Source organism: Anguilla rostrata, chromosome 15 (genome assembly GCF_018555375.3).
Source record: "Anguilla rostrata isolate EN2019 chromosome 15, ASM1855537v3, whole genome shotgun sequence".
NCBI classification, from domain to species: domain Eukaryota; kingdom Metazoa; phylum Chordata; class Actinopteri; order Anguilliformes; family Anguillidae; genus Anguilla; species Anguilla rostrata.
In genome coordinates, this window is record NC_057947.1 from 34,415,679 (window position 1) to 34,434,722 (window position 19,044).

The following is a 19,044-nucleotide window of genomic DNA, read 5'->3' on the forward strand; positions in this document are numbered from 1 at the left end:
TATAGCAATGTAAGGCTCTCCACTAGAACACATACATAGGTAAATGCCTACAAGTGCATGCAAATACACACGTATGCACAAAAACTGGGCACATGCATACATGTGCACGCACAAATACATGCACATGCACATGCACATACTGGGACGTGCCAAATTCCCCATCATGCAAAGGTCTGGGAATAAAACCCTGAGATACAGAGCTGAAGCCAAAAACGATGGTCAGGGTTTAAAAAAAAAAAATTTTTTTATCCTGGTGAGTTTACAACTACTTTCCAAAAGGGTTGTTTTAAACACCAACTTGGAAGGGGGCACCAAAACACAAAAACATTCCATTACATGACTTTCACCTGGTCCACAGCTCTCCTCATACACATTCATGCGGCATACCCAAACATGGTGACGACTTTTCCTGTACAGTTTGTCAGGGGTAGCATATACAAATAATAAAAGCATGCACTGTACTAGTTGAGTTACAAGGAGTGAAAAGGCTCAAGTAAATCTTGAAAGTTCAACAGTGCCCAAGAAATTTACCAGCGAGTTTTACAAAACCTTTGGAGTTCAAGGTAGAGAGATAAACGTATTCCCCCTATGTACATACAGTCATTCAACTAACACACGACATAAAGATGAGCAATTGCACTGCTGACATTTGTGAGGGCAACACTACAGTAATGTTACACTCAAACCACTGCAAATTATTTGAAGTTTAAGTAAATTTGAGCAAATTAATGGAGACCAGCCCAGCAGGAATGGAACTATTTCGGTCAAATTATATTTTATTTTAGTAACAGGAATGACCAAATCGACAGTGTTTTAACCACAGTGTTAAGACAGTGACACAGTTCTGAGTGAGCAATGTCTTTGGTCTACAAAAAATAAAAGAAAAAAAGAAAGGAACTGCATTAATCATTTGTTACTTCACAAAGTAAACACAGGGTTAGAGAAGTAGATCTTGACGTCTGACCTCTGCTCCAGAACAACACACATTACGTTTCTGGCCTTCCCCATTCCTCTTCTATACAATCATTTCAGTTTCATTTCACAACACATTTACTTTCATTTGTCAGTTTAAAAAAAATAAAGAGAAAAAGAAGTGACCTAAAATAAAATACGATCTTACACACAAATCATTGGAATGGGTACATGTAAGCTCCTGTCAGGGGGTTTAGCTTCTAAACCTGCGACGGGCCCCATTGATACACATCACTCGATGCCCAGGTGAACTGGTGGTCGCCCTGCAATGTGTGCAGTTTCAGAGGAGAGGCTCTGAAGGTCAGAGGAGAGGCTCTGAAGGTCAGAGGAGAGGCTCTGAAGGTCAGGAGAGGCTCTGAAGGTCAGTGGAGTGGCTCTGAAGGTCAGAGGTGTGTCAGAGATGGATGTTCTTCCTATTCGGTGTGAAGGCAGAGGAGTGTTTGGAATCCAGGTGGGAGACCTGCTTAATTGTTCTCGAACTTGGAGTAAGGGTTTGCCCCCGACAGCCCTGGAAGAGAGACAAATAGATAAATAAATAAATAAATGCTCATATTGAAGACAAAATTTCAGTGCACAACTCAAGTGCAGATTTGGCAACCATTCGATGCTGAATGTACATCCTTGCTCAAAACCAGGAGTTTCCAATCTTTATGAGAAAAGGTTGTGTGCGCGTATAGGTTTTTGTTCTGGTCCAGCACTATGACACCTGACTACTAATCAAGGCCATGATCGAAGACCGTGACTAGTTAAATAGTTTTAAATCAGGTGTTGTAGTGCTGGGCTAAAACAAAAGCTTGCACCTACATCGGCTCTTATCCTAGAAGACTGTACACCCCTGCTCAAAACACAGTACCCTTCCTAACCACAAGAGGGAGCAGCTGGCTTTCCCCTCTCCCCTTTGGATCAGTAACACCTTTACTTTTTGTTGTTGTTGAGCAGTGACACAAAACAGTAGCCCAGCCATGGATAACACATTCCAGTATGATTCTCCACAACTACACAGGGGCTAGGGTTAGGGTTAGGGTTCCCTTACAGGGAACTCAGTGTGTGCTGTGGCTGCTGTAATGATGCACTTCCTGTAATCACAGGAGGATGATGGGAGGTTTTATTTTAAGATAGAGAGAAGGGCGGCTGGGGGGGATCTTACCATATTTCTTCCTGATTTCCTCGTGTCTCATCTTCATCTCAGTTTTCCTGCAGAGACACAAAAACGAAAACACACACCTGAGTGTTTTGGCAGCAAAGTGCAGTCACGGGCCCCTCCCTGAAGGAGGCCCCCCCCCCCAGGGCAGATCGCTAATCTGGGACCAGCATGGGCGCAAAGAACCGGTTTTTGCATGGCTTCCCTTTCAGAGCCAGCCTTTTGTCTTCTCCAGAACGCAGCGGCGCAAGTCGTATCACTCAGCCAAACTATGCAGCCGCCATTCTCTCCGATTACGACCATCCACGTCACAGGGCCACAGACGGATCGCAAACGGAGCAGTTTTCAGTACATTTACATTCTTAATCACAGCAACATACACAACTTTTAACATTTTATTTTATTTTATTTTTTTACATTGTATTCAGTTATACAGCTGGATGTATACTGAAGCAATGCAGGCCATCAGGACCTGCTATGGGGGTAAACCCGTTTTTTTTTGTTTAGAGACATTGGTTTCTTGTGGTGGCCATATTTTTCCAACATGAAAGTTACAGATTTTAGTTCTGGGTAGAACAGTCCTGTTGTGCCCTTGAGTTTCGGTAAATATCTATCAGTGGAGAGGACTAGAAGCCTTACTGCAGAGGGCCAGGGCATCTTTTAAGGAAACTACGTAAGTAATATCCAAAATGAACTCTCGTAGTAATAGAGACGAGGGATTTACAAGACAGTAGATCTTCCTATTCCATGGCGCCCACATTGCACAAACTTCAGAATGTTAGTTTTCCTGATGACATCAGTGCTGTATATAACACACCACCACAGAACCCCTCAAATCAGAACTTTTTTTATCTTTACAGGACCACTTGTGGAACGATATCTCTGTCCTTCAGTTTTATACGGCAACACGCTCAGAACTCAGGTTCAGTGCTCTGGGCAACGGCATCTCAACTGGTCTGTTTGCCTCACAGCTTCTATGGTTTTGCTTAAAATAAAGTCTTCTAGTAGACTTATCTCTAGAACAGGAAGTAAGTCTTGGGTAAGGCCGTCTTTCTCAGGCTTTCTCTTTACCTCAGACACGAAAGGCTAGCCTGCAGATATTTCACAAATAGCAGAGCAGAAATGGGAAAGTCAGTTTGCACTTAGTGCAACTGCTGCATGTTTCCCAAGATGCACCTGGACTACTTCAGTAAAATGGAGCAGGCATTAACCAAGCTGGTCATTTTTAGTCCCTCCCTGCACTCCCCTCAACCAAACAGAAGTTTAAACAATGTCTGCTGATTGGACAGTGAGCCATTACAGAGGCAGAACTGTAACCACACTATGCTAATTATTTACTGCTTCAGCGTTGTTGCTGACCCACCTCTCTTCCTGGCGACCCTTCCTCTTGTCAGCCTGTTTGTCCATCTTGGCTTCGGCCCTCTGTGACCTGTGAAGAAATGGAAGCGACAGAAAGCCCAAATCAGCGAGGGGACAGACGCACGGGAGACAGCAGGAATGGCGGCTCCTCCCGCGAACATTTCAGTCAGTTACGACAGCGCCTGGAGTACACAGTGAATTTCAGTCACAAGGAGCAGCAGGGAGGACAGAACCCCTAATAGTATAATACCATTCCCAGCCATGTCCTGAGGCAGTTAGCGTAGATACCTTCACTGCAGGATTTAAAACCACATTCCGACTCTCGGCGAATCTGCAGCAGCCCGACTCATCTTAAGGGACAGCTGCGCTCGTTCTCCTGTTCCCGCTATCGCACGGTGTGTTCCAGGCTCACGCTATCGGGCTTTTGTGTGCGGACTGCACGGTTAACCCTCTGCGGGTGAGCAGGGGTCGAGCTCAAGCCTCACACAGTGGTGTTTTAGTCTTAAGGAGGGATTAAGGTGCGGTAGTTCAGACCAGTAAAACCCTGGTTGTCACAAGCAGGAACCGATGGGAGCTGAGGCCATTACATACTGAATTTACGCAGCCGCTGGTCCGCTCGCGGTTCAGCGCCAAGGGGAGGGCTCGGGAAAGGCTACGCAAGGCGTCTGTGATTCTACAGCGCTGGATACTCGCAGGTCATTCACTGAGAGAATCTAAAATACCCACTTCATCTTACGAGCTGAAATAAAAACGGCAATAAAACTACATCCACGCCAGCTGCCCATCCCTCGTCGAAAGTCCTCCCCGCTTGCGTAGATTTGTTTGACCGAATGGGTAAATGTGGCAAAGTTTAAGAGGGCGTAAGAATGTTTCATGAGGAGAACAGGCGATTAAGCCCCCCCCCCACTTGACCAATGGACCAGAGTAACTGGGTCACGCTTGGCCCTACACCCACCGTGGGTCACCAAAGCCTGCGTACGATTTCACCAAGCCCTGGTAACCTATTACTTACATAACTCTGTGGGGAAAACATTTGTGAAAAATGGACCTTGAACAGATAATATAACTTGTGTAATCTCTTTTAATCCACTTCCGTCGCATTTAATATATACCAAGTGCGCATGTATCGGCTTCGTAAATATGGGCAAGTTTTTTTTCCCCCCATTGAAACTTAGTAAATCTAGTCTCAGGTCTCCTGGGTACTTTTTCCAAAGAACTTCTATTGTCTGTGTAGCTCCCAGAAAGCGGTACAGTATGCTAAAATTTACTGTGGATAAAATACCTGCTAAACAGTAACTAAAGTATAAATTATTTAGATACTTAGGCTTTTATTAATTCCATTAATGTAAACAGGGACAAACAGAGTACCCAGCACTGACCCGTGTGGGACTCCACTTCCCACAGGGTTCAGATATGAAGTCTCTCTTCTTTACCCTCGACTTTACCCTGCAAGGCGGTTTTGAATACGCTCATAACTTCATCGAAATGAAAGGGACGTCTATTCGTGGAGCTGCTGCTTTTTCACGAGCACTCACCCGACATTCTCACACTTGCAGCAGCAGAAGCAGCAGATGAGGATGGCGATGATGATCACCCCAGCGATCACTGACATAGCAATGATCAAAGCCTGGAAGTTCACTGTGACATTACAAAAAAAAAAAAAAAAATTTTTAAATGTAAAAATTATTTTAACCCCTTCTAATAGGAGAAATAATCATTTAAAATAATCACGTAAAGAACATTGTATATTTGTATGTGTATATGTACACATTGTTATATATATACATGTGAACACAAACATATGCATATAAACATAAACATATAAAATCTTTAGTTCATTACAATCCGCTTCATTTCCTTAATATTCCACCGAGATTAGTTACTCCTGGCAACAGGGCACTGTTTAGTCACAGCCTGCCTGGCAACACAGGACGCAAGCTGCTGCATTCTAAATGAAAACTAAAAATATCGCTAATTTGCAACAACAACAAAAAAAGTGTTGATGTGATATCGGAGCTCTGGCCCAGTTTATTGAGCGCAAGGCTGCTTTTGTGACGGAAAAACACAATAAGCCGTCATGATTATATGGGAGAAAGAACAAAGAAATAAATAATAATAAGTGGAAACCCCCCAACTGTTCCCTGGGCTCACTGGCTATTGAAGTTGAACAACAGGATCCATCCCAGTGGACCTCAGAACACAAAAGGCTAGCCTGCAGATATGTAACTGGAACTATGGAAGTAACCAGAGAGGCGGATTCCAGATGAAGCGGTTTTTGGGACAGGCGCTCCCTTACACCCCGGGTCTTACCCCAGCACAGCCCCCACCGAGCCTCGTTCAGCGGGCACAGGCTGTGGGGGGGCAGGATGGTCTTCACGGGGTAGTTGATGCATTTCTGGGTCGTCCGGCACCACAGACACTGAAAATGGGAGAACGTGCGTGTCAAAAACCGGCAGACAAGAAGCACAGTTAATTTGACCTAAACATTAGCCATCCACGCTAGCCGATGTCCACAAACACAAATGGCTCTTAATGCAACAGCAGGGGGACTGGCACACAGTGCGTGTGACAGACTGCGGCTAGCTGTGGGGAACAAGGAAGGAGACGGAGGGGGAGAAGATGGCTGTGCTCTGTCAGACCTGGCCAAACCTGTAAGACGGGTGAGGGCTGGGCCTCTGTAGACTCAACCCCAATACAAAAATAAAAGAAAAGAAAAAAAAGAAAACTTTCTCCACGTCATCTGAGATTATTCCCGCTTCTCTACAGCAGCCCTCTTTGTCCCCCCCCCACCACTAAACAAGGCCACGAGGTGGGCAGGGCGCAGTGGAAAACTACAGCGCGGGTTGCTAACGGACGACATCATCAGATTTCCCGCCTTCCCGCCGCTGCACTACATCCTCATCATGGAGCGGCCATTACATTAGATTACATTTATTCGCCAGACACTTTTATCCAAAGCGACGTACAATAAGCGCATACAGAAGGTCATTGGAACAACTACAAAATACACAATCAATAGGGTACAATGTACTCATTTTGTAACAGTTATTCATAGCCACGAACACATTAAGTCCAGTTCACACAGTGAACATTACTCTGAGCTAACCTATGCTAAGTCAAACTAGGAGGCATCATCACAAGCTACAACATCAAGGTAATGATACAAAGTACAATATGAGTGCTGGATGGAGGTACATGTGACATGAAAGTGGCACAGGAGGTACATGTGTAACATGAAGGTGCTATAGGAAAAAAGTAGAGGGATTTAAGTGATAAAAATGATCCCAGATTGGGAGTGCCCCGCAGAGTGGTGATAGTTCGTTAGTCCAGGTATAGTCTGAAGAGAGGAGCTCCCCAGTGATGACCCAGCTTTCACTAAAGCTCGGAATTTAAAAATCTAAAAAGCAGACGAGGAAAGTGATGTTAGGCGCTCACCGACACATCCTTCAGACACGCCTCGCAGCTCGTGTTGCTCTTCGTCTCGCAGTCTGAAAAAGAAACAGGAGACAAGGAGTACAAATGTCAGGGTCAGCTAAACAGCGACATTACACTCGAGGGCTGCGTTTACATTTTAAAATGTCCCTGCTGCAAGGAAACCACATACAGCTACTGTGTGCAACCAGATTCAACAGTGCTATCAATGGTTAGCCCTTGAGAAGCAGTTTCTGTATTACACCAGTTGAACTGGAATATCAATTGAGATTTTTCTAAATGAATGAAGAAAAGAACATTACCCAATTGGTTAACTTTGTGTTGCACCTTTCAGAAAAATAAAGAAAGTAACTACTTGGGTGACCTGCACCATTAGCATTTCACATCCCATTTTTTTTCCTTCCCCGTCTTCCGTTTTCAGTCACAAGTGCTTTGGTATGTGAAACACGCAGGTATTTTCTAAAAGATGCAGCGCGTCATTCACAGCACGGAACACTTAGCTGGGAGTGTCGCAACGACGGGAATTCTCTCTCAAGCACACTCACTTTTTCCACCTCGCAATTTCTCCGGATCGGAATAAAACTCACTTCCTGCTTACCCTGGTGATGCAGCCAGGGGCGCACAGTCAGTAAATAAATTAAACGAATAAATGAATGGATTAAAATGAACGGCTGTTGGCAGGATAAACCGCCTAGAGCCCGTTCAGCTTCCAGTCGCTGTTGTGTGTGCGTTTCTGTTTGGAACCTTTGTTTACCCGTAGCAGTATGTTCAACTTGGACTCGTGGATTTAAACCTGTGCATTGTAGCCAAGCAGTAAATGTGTCCAGTCACTTCATACTCAAACTTCTGGACAGTCAGCGAAGAGCAGGGTTTTTACAACCTTGTCTAACCCAGGGGCGGCCACACAGCCTCGAAGGCATCCAGGGGACCCACCATATAGGTTAAAGTTAGTTAAGCACCACATAACTGCCTCCCCCCAAAAGTAATCAGAGCATGTATTTTTAGTCTAGAGGTTTTTCATTAAATTAAGCTGAAACTGTTGTTAGTTTGGCTACTTGTTTGCCAAACTGATCACTCCTGACAGAAACACCTGAAGTCACGCTGGAAAATCACTCTGTGACGTGCGATAAGTGACGCAGTAGGTGGGAGACAAACAGCTCTGCTGTTGTACCTTTGGGATGAAAGGATGACAGAAATGGGTAACATCTGGTTGCAAAGATGAGAGAAATGGACAGCATTAGAATATTAGATTCTGAATCATAGGACATTATCGGTGACTCAGACGACTCTGACGAGTCTGTAGAGGACATAATCACTGATCCTGATACAGTGGCGCAATACAGCCATTGAGGTTTGAGCCAGAAGCGCTCGGACTTCGAGGATTCTTCCCAAACCAGAGCACTTTTTTGGCAAATTCGCTTTTTAGCCATGTTGCCCAGATTCACATGAAAAGACTGATACCAACTGTGTGCGTCCAGTACAAGGACATTAGACAATATGGGCTAAATGCTAACAGTGCTAGCTCTATCAATGGATGTATATGGATGGAACTAGCTAATTAGATCCTACATAATCGACCTCTAGCGAGCAAATTAGTCTAGCATCGTATATGGATTTAACAGGTTTCCCATTAGCGTTGTTGCAATAACTTTGTCATGCGCATCAAGTTGTAGCGACCTGGGCTAATTCTTTAATGGAAAAAGGGCTAGCTATAGCCAATCTGACAGAATCTCACTTCCTCACTCTATGACATCACAAAATATGATGTATGTGATCATTCCGAAAATTGAAAAGGGGAAGCGGGGAAAAAAAGTGTAAGCGATTTGATCTTCTATTTCTTGCCTTTATTTCAATAAAATTGTTTATCAATACTGTGAACCATAAAATAGGACCATGTCTTCCATTTGGCTGGTGTACTTCATTTTTAATAATATCTGGTGTTTACCCTTTAAAAAAGGTTCTATATTTAGAAATATTTTCCTAAATCTACAGTCATTGCAAGCCTGGCCAGGGACTACCTTCAGTACATTCAAGGACCAACCTGTTGAAAAACCTGATCTTAGAGGAAAGGCTTTGTTCTTGTGATCAGTCATCTAGTCCTAAAGCAGTATCAGTCTGTGCTTTGGCACTGTTTAGCAAAGTGCTCAAGCGGAACCACAGCAACCTACCAGGGAACGTACCAAGAACATTACAGGACCTACAATACTCTCCCAGGGACCAACAGCACAGATCTCTTAAGGCATTCTAACCAGCTCGATTGGTTTGAAGACGCAAGCAAAACGTGATTTGGAAAGCACGTTATTCAAACCTGGTTTAAATGTACTATCTTTGAAACAGACTTATCACATGAAACTTCATTGGGCAAATTATAATTCTTAATTCCTGCATCTACTTACTTACAAATTCAGTCCAAACGCTGTGCCATACTGCAAATAGATAATTTCCAATTAAGTCTTCTCAACTTTCATGGAAACCCATTTCAAATAAATCTGTTTCAAAGTGAAATCACTGATACTGCAAATGAACAAGATGGCCCTTTTTTCAATATTCTTGTGCAATGCAGGTGTATGTCTATTTTCTGCATACCTCAGAACTACTTGAGATGCAGACGCTATTGTACAATTAACCCTTCAGGGGACATGAGAAGATCCAGATCCTGCAAATGGCTGCCGGACATTCTAACTGCGATCAGACTCTTCAGTGAACACAGTCAGTGCAGTAACATGACCTTGAATCTCCTGTGAATTAAGGGCAATATGGCTTAATCGGAAAAAACAAGATGTTCTGTACCCAACATATTTATCTTTCACTCACAAGCTTTACATGTAAAAACAGGCTCGTGCCTTATGCCTGAAAGGGGAACAACAACCAACCGGCTGCTCTTCATTCCAGTGGCAAGAAATTCTCAATACAGAATCTGTTTGTTGGAAGTCTTAGCACACATAATCTTTCAAATGAAATGTTATTTAGTGGAAAAAGGGAAAAAGTACTGTAAAAAGCCCTGTAAAAGTCTGTAAAAAGATAAATTGTGACTAAAATCTCTGAAAATCTGGCCAAATAATGAATACTGATAAATAAAAACAAGTTTTCACAATTATCCGTAAAATACTTTCTTCTTGTTCTTTATTATTGTTATTATTATTGTTATCATCGTTAATTATTATCATTGCACACTAAGTAAAAATGTGTATTTTATTGCCAATTATGACCGCTGACTTTTCTTTATCGTCAAATTTCGTCTACATGACATTATTCACTGTGGTTTGTTTGGCTGTGTGTGTTGAACAATGGACTATTATAACACGAGTATTAACACACGCCTGACACAGAAACTGACCCAAATAGAAAAACGTATCCTCTTTGTAAATTAGACCAATGAGCCACGTAATAAGTTCACGAGTCTAGCCGTATTTGGTATGATTAGTGATTACATTTGAAACAACAAGGACCACTCAAAACATCTACGGAAAATGAAAACTTTCTCATTCAGAATGACTCAATTGGTAAAAAGAAGGAAAAAAAGAGATCATTGAAGAACACGACTGCTAAACGTATTTTAGACTCGCTAATTTAGCTCGACAAAATTTATTTGTGGGACGAATTAGCCGGCCACTGACTGAAGCCTAAGGGATAATTTCCTTAACGTTAAGTTTTTTTTGGACGCCATTTTCGAGAATTATTTCTTCGGCCTGGCGAACGATTTTCCTGACCGAACTTCGTAGAAGCACATTTGTAGCCAGTTCGGTAAACGTTAATCATTGGTGGCTGTTCGCCTTGTCAACACACAGAGCTACTGCCATCACCGATGGTGGAAATTTACCGTCAGCTAGCTACCAGTTAGTTTAACCTCGTGGGGTAACTACGGTGTACAGTCAAACTGAAAACAAACACACTTCAGTGCCGCGCGGACTGGTGTCCTGGTCCAGTTAGGTTTATCCATATTTTATCCCCCAAACTGTTACAACGTTAAAATCTGTGGTTTCCTAGTAGTTAACTTTAGCTGGGTGACTAAAGTTAGCTCAGGATCAACCTTGAATAACAGGTTCGTCTTCATCTGCGTTATCTGGAGCGATCCGTGCCGTTACACAGTATCTTAGTACGAACTAAGCAAAATAAACATCGACAAAATACTACTACTTATCGGAGACAATGATGATCTAGTACTGTCACGTCTTGTCCAAGTTTATTGGGAAGAATTAACATGTAACTTACTTGCTTTAGCTGGTGCAGTTGTCTGGGCGAACACGGCTGTCAAGCTTAAAACGATGACGAGAACATACGGGATAAAAATTCGCAGTTGAACCATGTTTGCCAAAATTATGATTTTTCTCAAGCTTGTCACTGCTCCAGTGAAGTGTTTTTTAGCTCCACAAAACGTTAAGTTCCTACAAATTGCGCCGGAACGCAAGCTCGCTGATACCAACCCAAAAGTGTCGCTAACTGAGCTTCCACCGAACAAATCAATGCGAAACTTTCTCACTTCCCAACTGACTCAGCAGCAACCAATGGAAGACAGAGTAATTGTCACGTGACATGCGCAGCAGATGTTTTGCTCCTGTAGTATGTAGCTGCGCTGCGTTTGACGCCAGTGGCGCGTAGGCGTAATTATTTAATTGCTGTCATGATCCTGTAGTTCAACAAAGCTTGAATATTTTCGGGCTTATTTATATCACTGACGCACAGTTGCGTGGTTGAGATTTCCAAAAGAACAAAAACCATAGGCTACACCTCTTTGTCACTCAAGCAACAAGGTTGATTTTTCTGACATCAACTCAAACAGTGTCCATGCATGCGAAATACACCCATATCCTCATAACCTTGTGATAATGTGATACTTATAAAGAGGGGTTTTTGGCATAAGGTAAAGGAAGCCGTCATTTTCGTAAGGTTTAAAGACGTTCATGTAAACTAGAATTCAAAGCTACTAAGCTCTTGCACCCCCTCTAGTGCCAAGCATTTTAATTTAAGCACATACAATAAGCATATTAATAATGCTGTACTCTTTACAATTTGATTCCTATATTAGTGGGTCAATTGTCAAGTTTCTGGCCATGTTTGAGCCATATCAACTAATTCATATCCGTTGATGCTTCCAGGGATGCAGTGACCCCAATATCATAATTTTCCTTGGTGGGAACAAGCAAGCAAAATAACTCCATTGATTAACTCCAATAATTTATTAAAGCATTTTGTAAAGCCAGTTACAAAAAAAGAAAAGAAAACCATTTTCTCCTATTAATTAAACAAGCACACATTTTAATAACAGTAACAATATACGAGTACATTCTGGCCGTGGTTGTCGCTGCCAGCAGCTCTCCACGGGCCTCGACGTAACGGTCGCGAGGGGAAAGCACTGGAGGTGCTGTGCGTGAGTTCGAGACGTCCTGCCAATACCCGGACACGCTCGAGAAAGCCACAGCGGCGCGAGCGAGGCGCAGCATCGCCGTTTGCGCGCGACTTCGCGCTGCGCGATCGATCGTCGCCAGCCGCAGGTGAACAGTCTTCCCATTCTCTGCTCAAAGGGTGCCGTGATCCCCCCCTCCCTCAAAACACCTTTCCTTGCATCTTAATTGTCACAAGAAACGGAATAAATAACCCACCCTCCCCAGACCCGGCACACACACATTTCCTTGGTTAAAACTCACTTAAATTATACCCCTGAAACAGAAGTACTCAGCTACACACTTGTTTACCAACAACACTTCCCCCTACCCTCCACCCCCGCCCCCCAACCCAACCGTCCACAGACTCGAAACCATCACAAAACCTGCATTAACACTCATAAAATGTTGCATATTTTTTATAGCAAATTACACAGTACTCTTTAGATAAAGGGGCGTTTTTTAAATAATTTTTTGCTATTTTCACACCACACAGGTGACCAGGCCCTTCAGTAGTACAGAAACCTAGTTACTGTGGAATGGGCACGTTAAATGTCCACATCTGTTACTGGCGCATGGTAACAGAGGCATATTGGTTTAAAGGTTCATCCACTTCCAGGAAGACCTGTCCGTACTTTCGTACTGTGCTGTACTCCAGTGACAGAACCAAGGTGACAGAGGAATGCCAAGTAGGATTCAGAAGCAGCGAGACTGTTTAAGGCATCAAGACTTAGAGGGATGGAAATGGTGGCTTCCAGTTGTGGATCCAGGGTGTTATATTGCTCTCCACAACCAAAAGACCTAAACCTGAATAAGTCAGTCTTATTTGTAACAGATATACAAAGAGAAGAAACAAAATTAAACGTGACCTTTTTCTTTTCTATTGTATTCTCTGTCATTGAAATACTATTGGAATCATACTGAATAAAATAGCTTGTCCATCTGTACAGACTATATATGCTGAATATAAAAGTAAGATGAGGTCCAGTGTACTGTATATTGTGTGTGCTGTACAAAAAAAGGGAAGAGTATTATTAAATGGTATATGGATTACTGTCACAACAGATGGGTAAATTGCGTTAAAAAAAAAAACACAAACAACAAACAAATCCATCCGAAGCTGAGATAGCATATGCACTTGTCTGGAAAGGCTTGGCAAGTACACAGCCGCTAGTCCGTCCCTGTCGACGTGTCCCGTCCACAGATTCACTCGATAAGGAGAGACAGGCCGTTCTGTGGCAGCCAATGAGAGAGCCTGATGTTTACAGCCTCAATTCAGAAGTGTGTCCCTGCACGCGAGACACACCCGTGTCACTATAAACAAGCGATAAACATCAAGGACTGACCGGCGAGCGGGGCTTGCTTTTGGCATAACGTTAGCGTAACAGGCTAAAGCAGGGAGCCGTTTGCTTGAGGTTTTGGCAGTACAGGTAAATCGGGGGGAGATCAGGAGCATCAAGCTCTTGTCCTCCATCTGAGAAACGTAACCATACGTAAGCAATGAATGGGTGTGGAATCAGTACAGTAACCTCCCACACGACCAACCCCACCGGAACCAAGGGAGGCGGATACCTCAAAGATCAGACAAAGCGGCAAAAACTTAAATTTAAATAAGCACTTTCAGCTGACACAATATAAAAATGCGAATGTGCAGATATGAATTCACTCAATGAAATGTTTTGTTCTTATTTTTGCCCCCCTTGTTTTCTGATCGGGGTGAACGTAGACCGGTGATTGCGCACGGCAGAGGAGGCCCGGCGGCTCACACAGGTGTGAGACCACAGGTGTCGGCCGCTGCGTTGTTAACGCGCTGCACTCAGGTAAACGTCGGCACTTCCCCAGGTCGTCAGTCTCCATTAGACACTGGCGTTAAAATTTGACTTGAGGCTGCCGGATAACCCGATTGGCTGCTTACGTGGGAAGCGGTTATGCAGGAGTTTACTGTACTGTTGCCTGGCAGCACCTGCCGAGAGACACAGCAGGAGTTTTTTTGCTCTGGCTGAAGTTTTACATCAGTAAATTCAGTAAAAAATCAGTAATTTTCTCCAACACGGCAAGCGTTGCCCTCTAACAGGCTGTGACGTCATCTGACCGACATCTAAGCTTCGTCCCGACTGGCTGCTGTCGTCAGCAGAATTCCTTCCTGCCCACACTGGGCCCCGCCCCCCCCCTACTGTGAGGGAACTGCGTGCCGATTGGCCCGTGGCCATCATCTGATCCAGTTGCTGCCGCAGCTGGACACGGATCTCACGCTGCATCGCTTCTTCACGATCATGTTGATGTAGGCTTTCATGATCTTGGTGATCTCGCCGACCTGCAATGACAAAAAAGCACCTGTTTCAGCCGCCATTTTGCGTCACGATGACGTCCAGAGTCAAATACACACTGCAGCCATGCTGGATACTCACATTTGCTACTAATGTACAAGAAAACTATGTAAAAGAGTGCATTTCAGTTTAATATTATCTCACAGTCTAAATCAGCGTGACTAAGGTGTGTTGTAGCGGGTGCTATGGGATAGTAATGCAGGTATGTGGCTCTACCAGTGGGGTCTCGAAGCACAGCTCTCTCTCATCCACGGTTATCTTGAAGGTGCTGGCCTGAGGCGCCCCGAAGAAGACGATGTGCTCGTAGGGGAAGGTCTCCAGGGGCCGGGGCTCCCCCCGCTTGTACACGGACACGTTCTCCGCACTCACGCCCAGCCACAGGTCGTGGGGGAACCCCCCTTCCTTACACTGAGGGGAAATAAGACACAGTCACATCTCGAGTGACCCCCCCTTCCTCACACTGCGGGGACATTAAGCACGGTCACATCCTGGGAGCAAATTCCCAATGTCACAATAATATTACATTGTATTACAGGCATTTAGCAGATGCTCTTATCCAGAGGGACTTACACAACTTTTACACAGCATACAACTTCATACAACTTTTTCTTAGACCATTGGCCCCCCACCTCCTCCAGGGCCCAGGAAATGTATCTGGTTGCCCCCCCCCCCAGCATCAAATCAGCACCCTCCCCCCCTTCCCCCGTCTCCTCCAGGCCTGGGACAATGCCCCCCCCCCCCTCCCGAAGGCGGCCCTGGTGAGATCTCCCACCAGCTGCCTAGTCCAAGCTGGCTGGGTTCACCCTTTTAACCGACTTTCTTGACGGGCACCAAAATGTGCAAAACGACGATAAAACTTGGCGAGCTCTGAAACTGAGGGCATTAAATTAAATTAGCAGGATGCTACCAGAACTCGAGTTCGCCGTTTTTTCAATTCAATTCAATTTTATTCACAGAGACACCGCTACAAAGACGTTTTTATGGCGGAAACGAAGAGACGGAAGAGAAAACTGGGCGAAACCCAGGCCTGAACCCGCACAAAGAGGGCAACGGAGGTGAAAGAGAAAAACCCCCCAATCGGAGTGTAAATTTGGAACTCCATTTACGGTTTTTATAATGCAAACCGATACGCAAATACTTGAACCCTTCAGAGTTTTAATTGGACACGTTTGGACTAATTTGCTTTAGGCCATATGCAGAACATGCAGTCTCCAATCTTTTGCTATGCATCATAGGGCATGTCTGCCCTGTCCAAACACTGATATTCCCATCAGCTGGCTTATATTTTGAGACAAGTGGGTGCATCATATATATGTTTTTCACGAATTAAGAAGTGCCTATAAACAAAAAAACGCTTGTCGCTGGAGTGGTACCCTATACATACATAAAATTGTACCCCTAGCTAACAATACATAATTCATTTGTGCTTTTTTGCTTGGAAACGGTACTTCTCACTGCCCAAATAGAACATTATTGTACTTTCAGGGTACATCTAGCAAACTGTTGTTCCCTAAAGAACAACAAATATACCTGCACTGCACCTTTATTTCTGAGTGTGTACGGCGTGTGACCAGTGTGTCCCAGGAGCTCCGCCCCTCACCTCCACGTCGAAGAGGGTGGACCCGTAACCGGGCCACTCCTTGACGACGGCCATGTACTTGAGCATGGCCTGGTGCTGGGGCAGGCCCTGCAGGCGGCCCCACTTCTCCAGGACGCTGGCGCGGGTGGCCGACGTCTCCTCCTTCACCCACATCTCCAGCATCTGCTCCTCCTCCGCCCGCTGCCTCCGCACGGAGCCCGTCTTGAAGCTCCGCCTCAGCGTGCCGTCCAGGAAGCTGGTCCTCCGCCGCTCCAGGGTGTGGCCCGCCCCCGGCCCCGCCCCCGGGCCCGCCCCCGGCCCCGCCCCCGAGCCCGCCATCGCGCCCACCGCCCCGCCCGCCTTGGTGGACTGCAGGATGCGGGCGCGCAGGCGCCCCACGGGGTAGATGTGGTCCAGGCTCCAGCTGCCCCGCACCGCGTCCCCGTGCAGGTACTGCAGCCGCAGGGCCGACAGGTGCTGCAGCGTCTCCTCCGGCGCGGGAAAATGGCCGCTGATCAGGCTCTCGTGAGCCTGTGGAGCACAAACCCTGAGTAAGACACGAGTCCACACCCCCCTACACGAGTCCACACCCCCCTACACGAGTCCCCACCCCCCTACACTCCCCTACACCCCCCTACACGAGTCCACACTCCCCTACATGAGTCCCACTCCCCACAAGAGTCTACACTCCCTACACCCCCTACATGAGTCCACTCCTCTACATGAGTCCACACTCCCCTACATGAGTCCACACCCCCTACAAGAGTCCACACCCCCTACATGAGTCCACACTCCCCTACATGAGTCTACACTCCCCTACATGAGTCCACACCCCCCTACATGAGTCCACACTCCCCTACATGAGTCCACACTCCCCTACATGAGTCCACACTCCTCTACATGAGTCCACACTCCCCTACATGAGTCCACACTCCCCTACAAGAGTCCACACTCCCCTACATGAGTCCACACTCCACACGCACAGCTGAATGGTTACTGCACACTAGACTACTGCATTTCCTGAGATCCGCCTTGGGCGCTTGTTCTAGTGGCAGGGCTGCCCAACCATACTCCTGGAGATCTACTGTCCTGTAAGGTTTTCATTTCAAGACAAATTTGGCACACCTGCTGCTACTAACGAGCAGCTCAATGAGATCTCTAGCTGTTGAATGAGGTGTGCTTCGTTAGGGTTGGAGTAAAAACCTACATGACGGTAGATCTCCAGCAACAGGGTTGGGCAGCCCTGACCTCGTACATCCAACATCTAAGGAATTGCCTCCTCCAATCATATCACTCTCATTGCTGTACTGTACATCAAAACCTGCATTTTCCAAACTTCCTTAATACCATTAGTTTACTTCAGCCTCTCATTTAACAAACATCTCATCCCTTTCACCTGGCTTCAAGTTCTGTCAAATAGCCCCAATTGTCTTCAGCCTTTGCTTTCTCATGGATTTGTATGAACTCAGATTCACACAAATGCCGAACTCAAATTGGAGGGTTACAAAAAAGCAACAGTTGAGTAAAATGTATAATAGCAGAACTTATCATTATTTGTAATTGTACTTATGTGCATTTCACATAAGGCTATTTCAGTTCTTAAACTAGACCGGCATCTGAGGGATGACCTCACCTGCTCAAACATGAAGGCAAACTCCACCCCTTCCTTAGGAACGCTCTCCACATCCAGGAAGCAGTAGAGTTTGAAATACAGCCGCCACTGTCCTTCCTCCTCCTCTTCCTCACTGCCTGCCAGCCTGGTTAAACAGCCCCATGGTAAGTCACAGAAGAACACATTTGCGTACGCGTACCCATATGACCTGCTAAAGGCGATTTTTAAATGACGTGTCACAAAATTTGATTACTGATGCCCAAATTTTCCTAATGGAAATATACTGCTAACAGTACAATGGCAGTCCTGAGAATACGTTGCAGAGGTAAATGAGAGGTAACCCGAAGGCTTCAGGTGATCAGTGGGTTTGTAAGATACTACTGCCCTCAACTTTGTTTGGAAAGTGCTTTTTAAAGAGACACTGTCACAAAGATGCTTAACAGTGGAACTGGGCAACAAAAAAAAACCCAGGCCTGAACTCCCAAAAATAATAATCTACCTCTCGAACTTGGCCAAGACATCAGCCACAATGACCCGGCTCTCCACGGCCCGGTCAGTGCAGTTTTTGTGCTCGAAGAGGGCGAACATGTTCCTGCTGTCCTCCATGGCCAGACCCCGAATCAGCTTCTCCACCACCTGGAGAACAAAGTCAGCGCAACGTCAGGACAACGCTAGGGCAACATCAGGACACCGTCAGGACAACGTCGCCTGACATTACATGGGCTCAACCACTCCAAACAGACTGAACAGGGAATGTAAATGGACGCCGTGGGTTAGCTGCACGAATAGAAAACCAGTTCAGGGTGGCGTTTCACGAAGCAGGATTAGCTGAGTCAGCTGGATAACTGCACAGAATAAAACCTGGAACAGCTCTTTTTTTACCTCAGCCCTTATTCTAGATTTGGGAGGGTTCCGGCTATTTACTTTACTGTGTTTATTCCGCTAACTCAGTCACCCTGCTTTGCGAAACAGGGCCCACGGGTCACATGGGAGTTTCAGCCGTGTCTCGGCTGCTGGAGGAAGTGGCGGGCGACCTCCCGAAGCCAGGAAGGCTGAGGAACGGGAGGGTGTGGTGGCACTCTGGAGCGTGTTTACACACAGCGCAGACCTGTCATTTCATAAATATGCAAACGTATGTGGCCGAGACAAAAGAGGGCTCGCCGTGGCGTATGTGGAATTGCAGCTACGCCCACCAAGAACAGCACAATATGGAGACTTTTGCTTTCCTCAACATGTCCTCT

General features: G+C 45.5%; 2 protein-coding genes across 2 annotated transcripts in view; both read right to left on the reverse strand.

Annotated features, from left to right (window-relative positions):
• Positions 1 to 231: 231 nt before the first annotated feature.
• On the reverse strand, positions 232 to 11,383 carry pttg1ipb (PTTG1 interacting protein b). Its single transcript, XM_064309745.1, has 7 exons — positions 11,117 to 11,383; positions 6,908 to 6,960; positions 5,783 to 5,891; positions 5,008 to 5,110; positions 3,477 to 3,542; positions 2,120 to 2,166; positions 232 to 1,480 (listed from the first exon to the last, which is right to left on the reverse strand). Exons 1-7 carry the CDS (start codon positions 11,208 to 11,210, stop codon positions 1,437 to 1,439), a joined length of 516 nt encoding a protein of 171 aa, XP_064165815.1. The 5' UTR covers positions 11,211 to 11,383; the 3' UTR covers positions 232 to 1,436.
• A 683-nt stretch (positions 11,384 to 12,066) lies between these two features.
• The window catches only part of LOC135240365 (unconventional myosin-X-like), a 91,865-nt gene continuing 84,887 nt past the window's right edge, over positions 12,067 to 19,044 (reverse strand). The window contains 5 exon segments of the mRNA XM_064309747.1: positions 12,067 to 14,599; positions 14,829 to 15,020; positions 16,213 to 16,722; positions 17,825 to 17,948; positions 18,303 to 18,439. Of these exon segments, the coding sequence (XP_064165817.1) occupies positions 14,495 to 14,599; positions 14,829 to 15,020; positions 16,213 to 16,722; positions 17,825 to 17,948; positions 18,303 to 18,439 (1,068 nt within the window). The 3' untranslated portion in view covers positions 12,067 to 14,494.

Bases quoted from the DNA above. Each gene is read 5' to 3' on its own strand.
- pttg1ipb (XM_064309745.1), bottom strand. From the start codon at position 11,210: ATGGTTCAACTGCGAATTTTTATCCCGTATGTTCTCGTCATCGTTTTA. The intron at 5,892-6,907 runs GTGAGCGCCTAA...TCCCATTTTCAG, and splicing joins CGTGTCTGAAGGATGTGTCG to TGTCTGTGGTGCCGGACGAC. The intron at 2,167-3,476 runs GTGGGTCAGCAA...GTGTCTCTGCAG, and splicing joins AAGGGTCGCCAGGAAGAGAG to GAAAACTGAGATGAAGATGA.